Source organism: Marmota marmota, unplaced genomic scaffold (genome assembly GCF_001458135.2).
Source record: "Marmota marmota marmota unplaced genomic scaffold, marMar, whole genome shotgun sequence".
Lineage (NCBI taxonomy): Eukaryota > Metazoa > Chordata > Mammalia > Rodentia > Sciuridae > Marmota > Marmota marmota.
The window spans coordinates 6,094,299-6,107,001 of record NW_026000305.1 but is presented as its reverse complement, the minus strand read 5'-3'; the positions used below and the strand labels follow the sequence as shown (position 1 = coordinate 6,107,001).

Sequence of the window (12,703 nt, the reverse complement as noted above, 5' to 3'; positions counted from 1 at the left end):
CTTTTTTTTTTTTTTTTTTGGTACCAGGAATTGAACCCAGAGGTGCTTAACCACTGAGCCACATCCCCAGACACTTTATATTTGTTATTTAGAGATGGGGCCTTGTTAAGTTGTGGAGGCTCTCTTTGACCTCATGATCCTCCTGCCTAAGTCTCCCCAGCCACTGGGATTACAGTCGTGTAGCACCATGCATGGTGATATACCACATTTGATTACCCATTTATCTGCTGACAGACACTTGCATTGTTTCCACAATTTGATTGCTGTAAATAATACTGCAATGAGCATTCATGTACAAATACCTATTTGATTCCCTGTTTTCAGCTCTACTTCTAAAGTTTTGAGTAAAAATTATTTCAAATTGCTCTACTGCCAGGGTTTTTAGCACTCTATTCCTAAGTTCCTAAGTTAGCTATATCTACTTTTTCTTATTAATGCTCCCAGCTTATACCAGAAGGCAGCTTCTCTATATATAGATAAGTTGAAATCAAATGCCTTTTGCTACTTAGCCAATCTACTAAAAGGCTAGGTAAAGAGGATACATGATTAAAATAAATTTTACATGGTCTTTGTCAATGTCCTTTTCTCTTTCCAGAATCCACTTTCAATTGCTGGGAATTATCTGAAGTTGATATTATAGCAAATTATTAGGATTTATAAATAAGAATAGGAATTTTAAAATTCATTAGGAACAATAAAAGATTCAGAATAGCCAAAGTTATTCTAAACGAAAAAAGCAATGCTGGAGTCATCACCTGACTTCAAATTATACTAGAGCTATAGTAGCAAAAATTGCATGGTACTGGCATAAAAACAGACACGTAGACTAGTGAAACAGAATAGAAGACAGAGATAAACTCATACTGATAACAAAAATGTGTTGGGAGAAAATAGTCTTTTTAACAAATGATGCTGGGAAAACTGGTTTATTCATATGAAGAAGAATACGACTAGATCCTTATGCCTTATCCTGCAAAAAGTCAACTCAAAATTAAAGACCAAGGAATTAGACCAGAGACTATGAAACTGCTTGGAGAAAATGTAGAATCAACACTCCAAAAAAAAAAAAAAATAGGTGCAGGCAATGATTTTGTTAATAGGATTCCTAAAACTCAGAAATCAATGTCAAAAAATATTAAATAGGATGGCATCAAATTAAAAAGCTTCTGTGAAACAAAGGAAGCCATTAAGAATGTGAAAAGAGAACCTACAGAATGGGAGAGAAATATTTGCTAGTTACTCTTTTGACAGAGAATTAATATAAAGAACTCAAAAAATTGAACACCAAAAAATACATAACACTTAATAGATGGGCAAATGAACTAAACAGACACTTCTCAAAAGAAAAAAAAAATACAAATGGCCAACAAATATATGAACAACATTCAAATCTTTAAAAAATATTTCTTTTAGTTGCAGATGAACACAATACCTTTATTTATATGTGGTGCTGAGGATCAAACCCAGTGTCTCACGTGTGCCAGGCAAGTGCTCTACCACTGAGTCCAGCATTCACATTGTTAGCAATTACAAAAATGCAAATCATAATTACACTGAGATTTCATCTTACCCTAGTTGGAATGACAGCTATTTAAAATACAAACAGTAGGGATTGGGATTGTAGCTCAGTGGTAGAACACTTACCTAGCATGTGAGAGGCACTGGGTTTGACCCTCAGCACCACATAAAAATAAGTAAATAAAATAAAGGTATTATGTCCATCTACAACTAAAATCATTTTTAAAAGAATACAAATAATAATAAAATAGGGATAAGATGTAGAGAAAAAGGAACATTTTTATACCATTGGTGGAATTGTAAATTAGTACACCTACTATGTTACATAGTATAGAGGTTCCTCAAATGACTAGGCATGGAACCACCACATGACCAAGTTAGTCCAGTCTTCAGGATTTACTCTAAAGAGTTAAAGTCTTCATCTATATTAATACATACATAATACTATGGAACTAGTCTAGTTTTCTGTGAATGGATGAACAGATAAAGAAAACTCTACAGAATAGAGCTTCATTGGCCCATAAAGAAAAATGAAGTTATGTCATTTGCAGGAAAATGAATTGGAACTTGAGAACATTATGTTAAGCAAAATAAGCCAACCTCAGAGTCAAAGGTCATATGCTTTCTGTCGTATGTGGAAGCTAGGGAAGGAAAAGGCAAAAAAAGCGGGATTCTCATGAAAATTAAAGTGAGACCAGTAAAGAAGAGGAAAGGGACCAACCAAAGGATAAAAGGAAAAGGGGAAATACTAGAGATTGATATTGGCCAAATTATATTGTTGTATCGTGTACATGTTTGAATACATAACAACGAATACCACCAACATGTACAATTATAATGCACCAATAAAAATATTATTTAAAACAAAAAAGAATAAAGATTCTAGGTTTGAAATTCATCTTAGTGAAATATTTTTCATCAAATAAAGTCTATTTAAGTGACATTTCTAAACATACTCTAATTACTAGGGTCTAGCAGATATCTACATTTTACCCCCAAACTGCTCCAATATCAAGCTGATGGCTCTCTCCTGGAGCCACTATTGAACACAGGATCTATATACAATTCATATGTTTAATCACATATAACTTCTTATAAGTTATTACTTAATAACATTTGCATTCCTATCCTAACCTAGATTATAAAGTCAAAGAAAATAAATCATACACCAGGGGAGGGAAGAGGAGAGGAAAGGGAAGTAATATGGAACAAAATTAACCTAATTATGTTTTTTTATTGAGTACATGTATGAATATATAACAACAAATCCCACTATTATGCATAATTTAAATGCACTAATAAAAACAAACTTGGAAAAAGAAATCATTCTTTGCATTTTTTATATTCCCCAAAGCATTTAGCATATGCTGAACAAATTGACAATAACTGACTATTTGATATGGAGTAAAATAATTGGAGTTACTTTGAAAAATATCTCAGCTAGATTAAAAATTGTCAAAGTTACTAGGAAAACTTAATATAATTTACTTCCTAAAAAATTGTGCTCTGAGGCTGAGGCTGTTGCTCAGTGATAAAGTACTTGCCTCGCATGTGTGAGGCACTAGGTTCAATCCTCAGCACCACATAAAAATACATAAAGATACTGTGTGTTGATCTACAACTAAAAAATATTATTAAAAACTTGAGCTCTAAATTTTTTTTCTTTTAAAGGTGAATGTTTCTTTCATTTGTTTTTAGTTGTAGATGGACACAATACTTTTGTTTTACTTATGTATTTGTTTATTTGTTTGTTTTTTAAAGTGGTGCTGAGGATCAAACCTAGTGCCTCACACTTGCTAGGCAAGCACTCTACCACTGACCTACAACCCCATTTCTATAGAGCTCTATATTTTATTAGAAATGTTACCTTAGTGACTCACCTACTAACCCCATTATTTAGTTCATTGACCACCACTCTTCTGCTCCATGCCATGAGATCTCGTTCTGTGGCCATCTGGCTCCGAGGAGCATTGTTATGCATCTGTCGAACACCTTCAATTTGACCACTACGTCGAAGTCCTATATTTGGGGAAGAGGATATGTCCATATTTGGACTTCGTAGAGCTGAAACACAAATGAAGAAAAATATAATTTTCTGAGCAATAGCACCAATCTTTTAGATGAGGGTTCTTACACAAAATAGGAGATTCAAAGATAGGACTATCTGAAGTATTCCTACCTCTTTGTTCTATATTCTGTACCATCTTTTCTTGTTAATGTCATCAATAAAGGAGCTCAATAAATTTTTAAATCTTCTCTAGTTCTTACCATTTACTCAATTCTCACTAAATACAAAAATGGATTCAAATATGATTTGGGAGATTTGCAAATGTTTACTAGTACTGTTTCAGGAAGCATCTTGTTATTCTAAATCCTTCATTTAGTCCATTAAAATATTTCAGAGTAAAGTTTCAATAAAGCTTTCAGAAATAGTATAATAAAGAATATAAACCAAGCCAGGTGTGGTGGCGCATGCCTGTAATCCCAGTGACTCAGAGGTGGAGGCAGGAGGATCGCATTCAAAGCCAGTATCAGCAACATATGGAGGCCCTAAGCAACTTGGTGAGACCCTGTCTCTAAATAGAATACAAAAAAAGGGCTGGGGATGTGGCTCAGTGATTAAGTGCTCCTGTGTTTAATTCCTGGTACCAAAAAAACAAAAAACAAAATAAAAGTATAACCCAAAGTTTTTTTTAACATTAAATTTTCATTTTCCAAGACTGATGAGCAGCTAGACACAATGAAATGTGACTGTAATTCCAGCTACTTTGGGGGGTGAGGCAGGAAGATCACAAGTTTGAGGCCAGTCTGGACAACTTAGTGAGATCCTATCTAAAAATAAATAAATAAAAAGGGCTGAGGATGTAGTTCAGTGGTAAAATGCCCCAGGGTTCAATAACCAGTACCAGAAAAAAAGTAACAGAACTTTTAATTTTCTTTAGGGTACTCCAGATAGGTTCTTGCTATTTTTCTAATACTTGCAAATAAAACACAAGTAAAAACTGAAATATTCAACTGCTATCACTAAAACAAAAAGTCAAAACAAATAAACGCTGTAAATAATAGCCAATAGGGTCCCTTTGACAAATGGGACTCTATTGAATTTTCAAATCTATCCATAGAAACCTAGTATAGAATTTAGAGCTGAAGGTTGATTTAATAAATGGATGTCTAAATCAGGGAAAGCCCTAAGAAAGTTTTATGTCTTAAAAACAAAGGACTTGGAGATATCAGATTACTATTTACAAGTTCAAGGTTCCATAAAGCTTCTTACCTTGTCATTAGGTGCTCCAAATGGCCCAAAATGAAGAACCAATTTTAATTTAATTTTATGGAGATTGAAGAAATAATTAAGTAAATAATTAAGTAAAATATCCTATGAATCACCTTGAATTTAAATATCTTTATTCAATTATGGGCAAACCCAAATGCCATTCTATCCAAATAAATTACCTCAATTATGAAAATATAAAGATATGTGCCAAATTCTCATAAAGCAATTGATAAAGCTAAGATTTATATATAACTGAAATGCACAGTCACATTTCATTTCAAGTGAAAAAATATAAGTTAGAATATCCATTTTTAAAATAAAGTGATTACTTATAACAAAACTTTTACTGATATTAAGATAAATGTATTGTGAAAGTCAATTCAGAGGGCTTCTTGTTTTCCAGCATACTTCTGTAAATTCAAGGGGGGAGACATGGTATGCTGTTCTTCTCTCAGCAAAGAAGGATCAATTTAGGGGGGTAGTGTTTTGTAAACTTAAGGTGGTTTTAAGCTTAAAAACTTATGTTTTTTGTGATTCCCCTACAAAAGAATTGGAATTATTGCAAGATTTCACTTCTATAAAAAAGTAAAGATTGCAAATAAATTCAATTAGAAGAAAACAGCATATAAAAATATAACATCTGTGTTTTTAGGAGATACAAAGTCATTTTTGTCACAAATAATAATGAGATTAAAACCCCATGGAGTATCTGACATCACAACTGTAAATTAATAAATGTTTTCATTTATAAATAAAATCTTTTCTCACATATAATTCTTTGTTTAAGTAGAATAAAGTATATTCATTACACTTTTCAGAAATATACAAACACTTACCACCATTAACAGAGTATGATCTATTAAGTGGAAAATGTGGAACATCTCCTTCATTAATTAGTCTCAGATCTTGTTCTCTCTGTAGTTCCCTGATTATACCATCAAGAATGCTCTCATCTTGATCATTGGTTTGCTGTCCAATTACCTGTTCCACCACTTCGCCATCACCTTAATGAGACCAAAGATAAAAAGCCACAAAATTGATCACATTTTATTATACCCTAAAACCAGTAAAAACAAACTTAACTTATAAATTTTCAGAGAAATAATTGAAAATTGGCTTCAAATGAAAATAGAGTATGCATCAAACAAATTATTTTATAAATCTTTTAATTTTTATGTGTCAGCTTCTCTTTGATTTAGTCAATGTTCCTAACTTAGACATAATTATGAGAAGCATCTCAAAGAATATAAAAGTTAAAACAATTGATTTTAAAATAAATTTCATCCAAAGAATATTCTAAGGTAAAAATCAGAAATTAAAGATTTAAGTAAGGTTTAAACAGGTTCAGTGACCTAAAATATTTATATCTTTTTTGGTGAAAATTGCTTTCTGAAAAGACATAATTATAATTTTCCAAATGAATATATCATTTGCTAACATCCCATTGTTCTTATGAACAAACAATTTTTATTATGAAACATTGAAACTCATTGTTTACCTTAAATGAAAATTTTAAATGTTTTTCTGTCTTAGATATCCCTATTTTTCATCTTTTCTTATAGTCATATCAAGTGGTATCTGATAGAGTAATCAAGAGATCAGATCTTATAAGGAATAAAGAGTGATAAATTATTTTTTATTCAGATGTTTTCAGTTTTTTACACCATTTAATATTCAGTTTTTCTCCTCAGTTAATAATTATGACATCTTCAGAGTAACTATTGGCATAGTTGTCATACCAGTTCACTGCTTTACAAACCTTTATGAGACAGGCATAAAAGGATGTATGGAACTTTATAAAGATCAATTCAAGCCTTAATCCCCTAGTCAAGAAACTGAACTCCAGTTGCAGTTTAATAAACTCACTACTACTCCATACCTAAAGAAAACCTACAATTACCAAACCGAGATATAAAGACATTCTATGTGGGAAGGGCAATATACAGAATGGAAATATGCCAATCTGAAGAGGCAAAGATCCTTTGGCACAGAATAGCTTATTCTAATATTTTATTCTATTATCTTCCCACAGTTCATCAAATTTATTGCTGATTCCCCAATATCTTCCAAGATTAATCTTATTTAAACAATCACAACCCATTCCCCAATGTCCAGTAACTTTTTGCATTTTAAGTATGAGGATGGGTAAATATCTACTTTGTAATTTTTTAAGTTTTTTTTATAGTGGTAGATAGACAGAATGTCTTTATTTTATTTGTTTATTTTCATGTAGTTCTAATGATCAAACCCAGGGCCTCACACATGCTAGGCAAGCACTCTGCCACTAAGCTAGAGCCCCAGCCCTAGTATGTGGTTTTTGAAGTTTCATCTTCTTAGGTCCAATTAACTAGCGACTTTTAAACTAAAATACCAATACAATGAACAGAGAAATTTCACCAATAATATACATTGAAATTAGTCCATTTAATCATTACTAGAAAGCAATATTACATAGAAGATGATCATATGTAGGGTTTCTATGGAACTAGATCAACACAATTCTGTGCTTGAGTATACACTTTTGTTTCTATGTATAAGTACTCTGGTAGGGTAAAAGGTATTATACAAATGAAAATGAACAGAAGTAGAAGGGAAAACATACTATAACTTATTTCAGTTATTTAGTGAGGGACAAATGCCACAGAGAGAACAAAATCAAGTATGACATTTGCAAAATATTTCCAATTTAATTATCATGATAACGTACCATTGGCCACATATCCCAGTTGTGGTATAAGTTGTTCATCTTTACAATTTTCCCGTCCCGGCACTAGCCGTTGAAATTTTGTGGGATGAGGATTTCCATCAACATCCACCAAGAATGGGGGAGGCATTAAGTGAGGAGCTTGTTGTGTTTGTTCATCTAACACATAGTTATTGGCATCACGGATAAGAGGTCGATAATCCGTGTGGAAGAACATCTGATCTGGAATCTTATGACAGAAGTTTTAGTATTTAATATACATAGGGAACATATAGATTTGGCACTTATTTTCATTTCTAGAGCATACACATTTCTGAGTCAGACAACTTTTGTATTCTCTTCTAGTCCTGTGTTGCCAAATGTTCCATCTGAAGCACATTACCTATATGGTAATTCTCTTCTCTACAAATTCTAGATATGCATTACTTTTTTGCCCTATATCATATTTCTCTAATTATGATAAGAAAAATAAAGCAACAACCATGTAAAGAGTTATTTTAAGTCATAAAAATCATATAAAACTCTATTTTTATTCAAATGAATATAGACCAGAAGTATAACACATATGGTAAGACAAGTAAATATATATCACATTATTGACACTGAAAGCTGATACAAATATTGAGCTGACATCAGTGTTTCTGAGTTCTCTTTCAGTTCTAAGATTCCATAATCTATTCCAAATTCACGGCTAATAAAATATAAAGAACTATTAAGCTAGCTTCCTAAGTATTTTCACAAGATCAATAATAGGTAAAATAACAATCAGGAAAGTAAACTTTCAGTCACCAACTGTTTATTTCCATTCATGATAAGTAGATGATATAGCAGTCTGTTTCAGTTATTCTTATTACACCTGAACAGTAACACAAAATATATTCTAAACCAAAGTTTTTCCTAATGAATGTCTATATCTACATCACCCTGCACTTCAATAGTGACAAACACACACCGTCAAGCCTGATGTTCAGCAATGACAAAAACATTTACCAAGAGATACAATATTCTTACTTTGTATTTATTAACCCTTATTAATTTAGGAGTCAAACAAAACTTCTGAATGATATAATCACAAATTATAGTCTACCCAAAAAAGTACTGACCTTTTCATAGTATTTACTGCAACCAAAACCAAAAAGCAACAAATGCCCATGAGAATCTGTACACGCAAAATGGTTTCCATCTGGTGAAAATTTACAATCAAACACTGCACCATGTCCTTGGCCTTCAATCTGGAATTCAGAGGAGTTGTTTTAAGTAATCTTATGACTTATTCTAAAATAATAAGTAGGAGATAACATCTCTTTGCTAATACGTTGGATGCTGTGAAGCATTAATATCCCAATGTACTCTCTGGCTTCTGTAGCCAGAAACCTAAAGAAATAAAGCTCCGAAAGAAAGTAGGGACAGTAAAATTGCAATGAATGGAATCAATCATCGCTAGTAATGGCACACCCTGTGAAATACTACTGGGTGACCAAGGAGATTTTAAAAATATTTAAATGTAACCAAATTGTCACAGGTTTGCTATTACAGAAAAGTTCAGATACTATCTTTATATCGTAAGAGAAATGCAATTAAGTCTTAAATTAACCATCATAAAATTAAATCACACAAATTAATTTTAATAACACAAGACAGGGTAAGTGCTCTAGATCTTTATAATGTCTTTCAAGTGGGCTCAAAGGCCAACAAATAGTTTAAAAATGTTGTCAGAACTGTTCATAAGAAAAGTACACTAACTATGGAAAGTATGAACAAAGGGGGAAAAATCAATAAATATGCTAAGGAACTGAACAGACACTTCATAGAAGAAATACAATTGATCAACAAATATATAAAAAATGTTCAACATCTCTAGCAATTAGAGAAATGCAAATCAAAATTACTCTAATATTTCATCTTGTTCCAGTCAGAATGGCAATTATTAAGAATATAAGCAACAATAAATATTGGTGAGAATGTAGGGCAAAATGTACACTCATACATTGCTGGTGGGATACAAATTGGTGCAACCACTCTGGAAAGCAGTATGGAGATTCCTCAGGAACTTGGAATAGAACCACCATTTGACCCAGTTAAATCACTTCTTGGTTTATACCCAAGGGACTTAAAATCAGCATACTACAGTAATGCAGCCGCCTCAATGTTCATAGCAGTTCAACTCACAATAGCTAAACTGCAGAAGCAACCTAAATGCCCTTCAATAGGTAAGCTATGGAACCAACCCAGGTGCCCCTCAACAGATGAATGGATAAAAAATGTGGTATATATACACAATGGAATATTACTGAGCTTTAAAGAAGAATGAAATTATGGCATTTACTGATAAATGGATGGAGATGAACAATATCATGCTAAGTGAAATAAGTCAATCCCAAAAAACCAAAGGCTGAATGTTTTCTTTGATATGTGGAGGCTAATTAAAATAAGAGGGGGGTGGCTAGGGAAGAATAGAGATACTTTGGATTATACAGATGGGAGTGACAGGAGGGGAGAGGGTATGGGGCTATAAAGGATAATAAAATAAATTGAACATTACTACCCTATGTTTATATATGATACACAACTGGTGTGATTCTACATCATATACAAGAAGAATGAGAAGTTATACTCCATTTATGTATGCTGTGTCCAAATGCATTCTAACTGAGTAGAATCAAAAAAAAAAAAAAGGAAAGAAATGTTGTCAGAACTGTTATTAAGAAAAGGACACTAGGGGCAAGGGTTGTGGCTCAGTGGTAAAGTGCTTGCCTAGCACGTGTGAGGCCTTGGGTTTGATCCTAAGCACCACATAAAAATAAATAAAATATATTGTGTCCATATACAACTTAAAAAGCTAAAAAAGAAAAGGACACTAAATATGGAAAAAATGGTAGTGTTTTCTATGATTTATATAAAATATATCTTAAGAGCATCCCTATTTGCAAATCTATTTTTCAACTACTAAGCCATGTGAGAGTTACCAGAGACAAATTCAAATTATTACTGTCACTTTTATAATTCATAAATTAGGATTATAGATTAAATAACATTTTTGTGATCTTGGTTAAGAATTAACTAAAAAGTTAACAAATTTGAGATTAAGGAGTTTAGAGGTGGGAACCAGAATTTGGAAAATGCTAATACCAAGATAAACGAATCACTTAGTCTTAATTCTCCACTGGCCTTATTATAAGGCTTTTGAGTTATTTTCTGAATTATTTTAGCAATTTTAACAGAGATAACAGGAGGTTCCTTTGAACTAAGTATACTCATCAAGTTTATAAAATAAACACATATTTCTCTTACCATGTTAAAGTAATTCCGAATTTTGGTCCCCCGGTCAAGGTCCCAAATAAATATGTTTCCATCATGACCCGCTGAAAGAATGATCCTTGGATCAAATGGATGTGCTTCTAAAACAAATACTTCATCATCATGACCCTGTGATAAAAATCAATATTAAAATTTAAAAGCAACACCAAGTATCGGATTTATTTGATCAAAACATCTTGGGAATACTATCAATCAGGTTCAGATGAATTCATGCATTACAATTTAATAAATACCATTTACTATGTGGCTACTACATGAATAATACAGTTCAATTTGACTTCCTTAAATGTATAACTGCTGATTTTATAAAGAATGCAACGCACACAGAAGACACAGGAGAGTATTTCAAGCTCATTAAACAGGTCTTTGAAGGGAAATTTGGATATCTGCAAATGTACTATTTAAAAGTGATAAAAAAGTGGCAAACAAAATCTTTCATTAACATCTAATTCTGCCACAATGATAACAGACAAACCTTCATTGTTCTTCATCCGGTATTTTCAGTCATGACTGATATTCAAACTGCATTTTGGGAGACCCCATGATACATTCAAAGGACAAAGCTTAGTGACTTTGTTCTGTATCTACTTTTAACCTGGGGTTCCATTTGAGACATTATCTGAAAAATAGATTTTCTGCTAAGAAAACTGAATTTGAAAACCAATGCTAGGTATTACATGCTTCTCTGTAAGCTAATCAAAGTATAGCAGTATATAGAGACCTTAGATCCAGAGAAAAGTAATGGATTCTAGACATGTTTATACAAACAGCCTATAAGCTAAAAATGTTTATGGTTTTAAAAGGTTATATAAAACCCAAAAGCAATAAATAAAACAGCAAAGAATATGCAACAGAGATGGAATGTACAAAGTCTAAAATATTTATAATCTGGCCTCATAAAGGAAAAGTTTGCCAACGGTTGAATTAGATCATTGTCATTTCATTAGAGTTAACTCCTGGTAAGAGCACATAAGATGAACAATAGACCCCAACCCCAGACTTAAAGCATAGAGAACATCCCAAAGCTGCCATTTCACGTGGGGATATGCCAACACATAATACATCAGAAGCTTCTAGAAATGATCATATACTGTGAGTGTCAAAAGTACATTTTATCCCCAAATTATCATATTAAAAATAATTCTACTATGTTATAATTATAGAAAAATTACACCTTATTAAAAATCACTGCAGCCTGGATCAAATGCAGTGTTAATATGCATAGGTAAAATTCCCTTACCACAAATACCATTAGAACTCAAAATTTGCCAAAACTCTTCCAATCACTACTGAAAAATTCTTTCTACAATAAAATCCTTTGTTCAATAGTCTATTTGATATAGTCAATATTTTCAAATTTACTTTTCAGTAAATCATAAAATTACTTTGATAAATTCACATGATGATGACATAACTATGGCAGGGTATGTACACTGGGGAAAAGTCATAAGTAGGATTTTCTTTGGTAGGCACATCCCACCAAAGGATTCAGTCAAAGGATTGTGGTGAATAAAATCTAATCAAAATCAATAATGTCGAAGCTGGGGTTGTGGCTCAGCGATAGTGCACCCACCTAGCACATGTGAGGCCCTGGGGTTCGATCCTCAGCACCACATAAAAATAAAATAAATAAAATAAAGGTATTTTGTCAACTATAACTAAAAAATACAAAAAAAAAATCAATAATGTCTTGCCTGTAACCACAGCAACCAGGGCAGGTGAGGCAGGAAGATCACAAGTTCAAGGCCAGCCTCAGCAATTTAGTAAGGCCCTAAGCAATTCATCAAGATTATTTAGCAAAATAAAAATGAATAAAAAGTGCTGGACATTACAGTTTAGTGGTAATGCACACCTGTTTTCAAACCCCAGTTTAAAAAAATAATACTGTC

At 32.4% G+C, this 12,703-nt stretch overlaps 1 protein-coding gene across 1 annotated transcript in view; it reads right to left on the bottom strand.

Annotated features, from left to right (window-relative positions):
- Brwd3 (bromodomain and WD repeat domain containing 3) overlaps positions 1 to 12,703 on the bottom strand; it is a 124,831-nt gene that overhangs the window by 38,719 nt on the left and 73,409 nt on the right. Inside the window, exons 12-16 of the mRNA XM_048797288.1 lie at positions 10,788 to 10,922; positions 8,600 to 8,728; positions 7,500 to 7,725; positions 5,629 to 5,796; positions 3,398 to 3,582 (exon numbers count right to left, since the gene is read on the bottom strand). Coding sequence (XP_048653245.1) covers positions 3,398 to 3,582; positions 5,629 to 5,796; positions 7,500 to 7,725; positions 8,600 to 8,728; positions 10,788 to 10,922 — 843 coding nt within the window. The remainder of the gene's footprint in view (positions 1 to 3,397; positions 3,583 to 5,628; positions 5,797 to 7,499; positions 7,726 to 8,599; positions 8,729 to 10,787; positions 10,923 to 12,703) is intronic.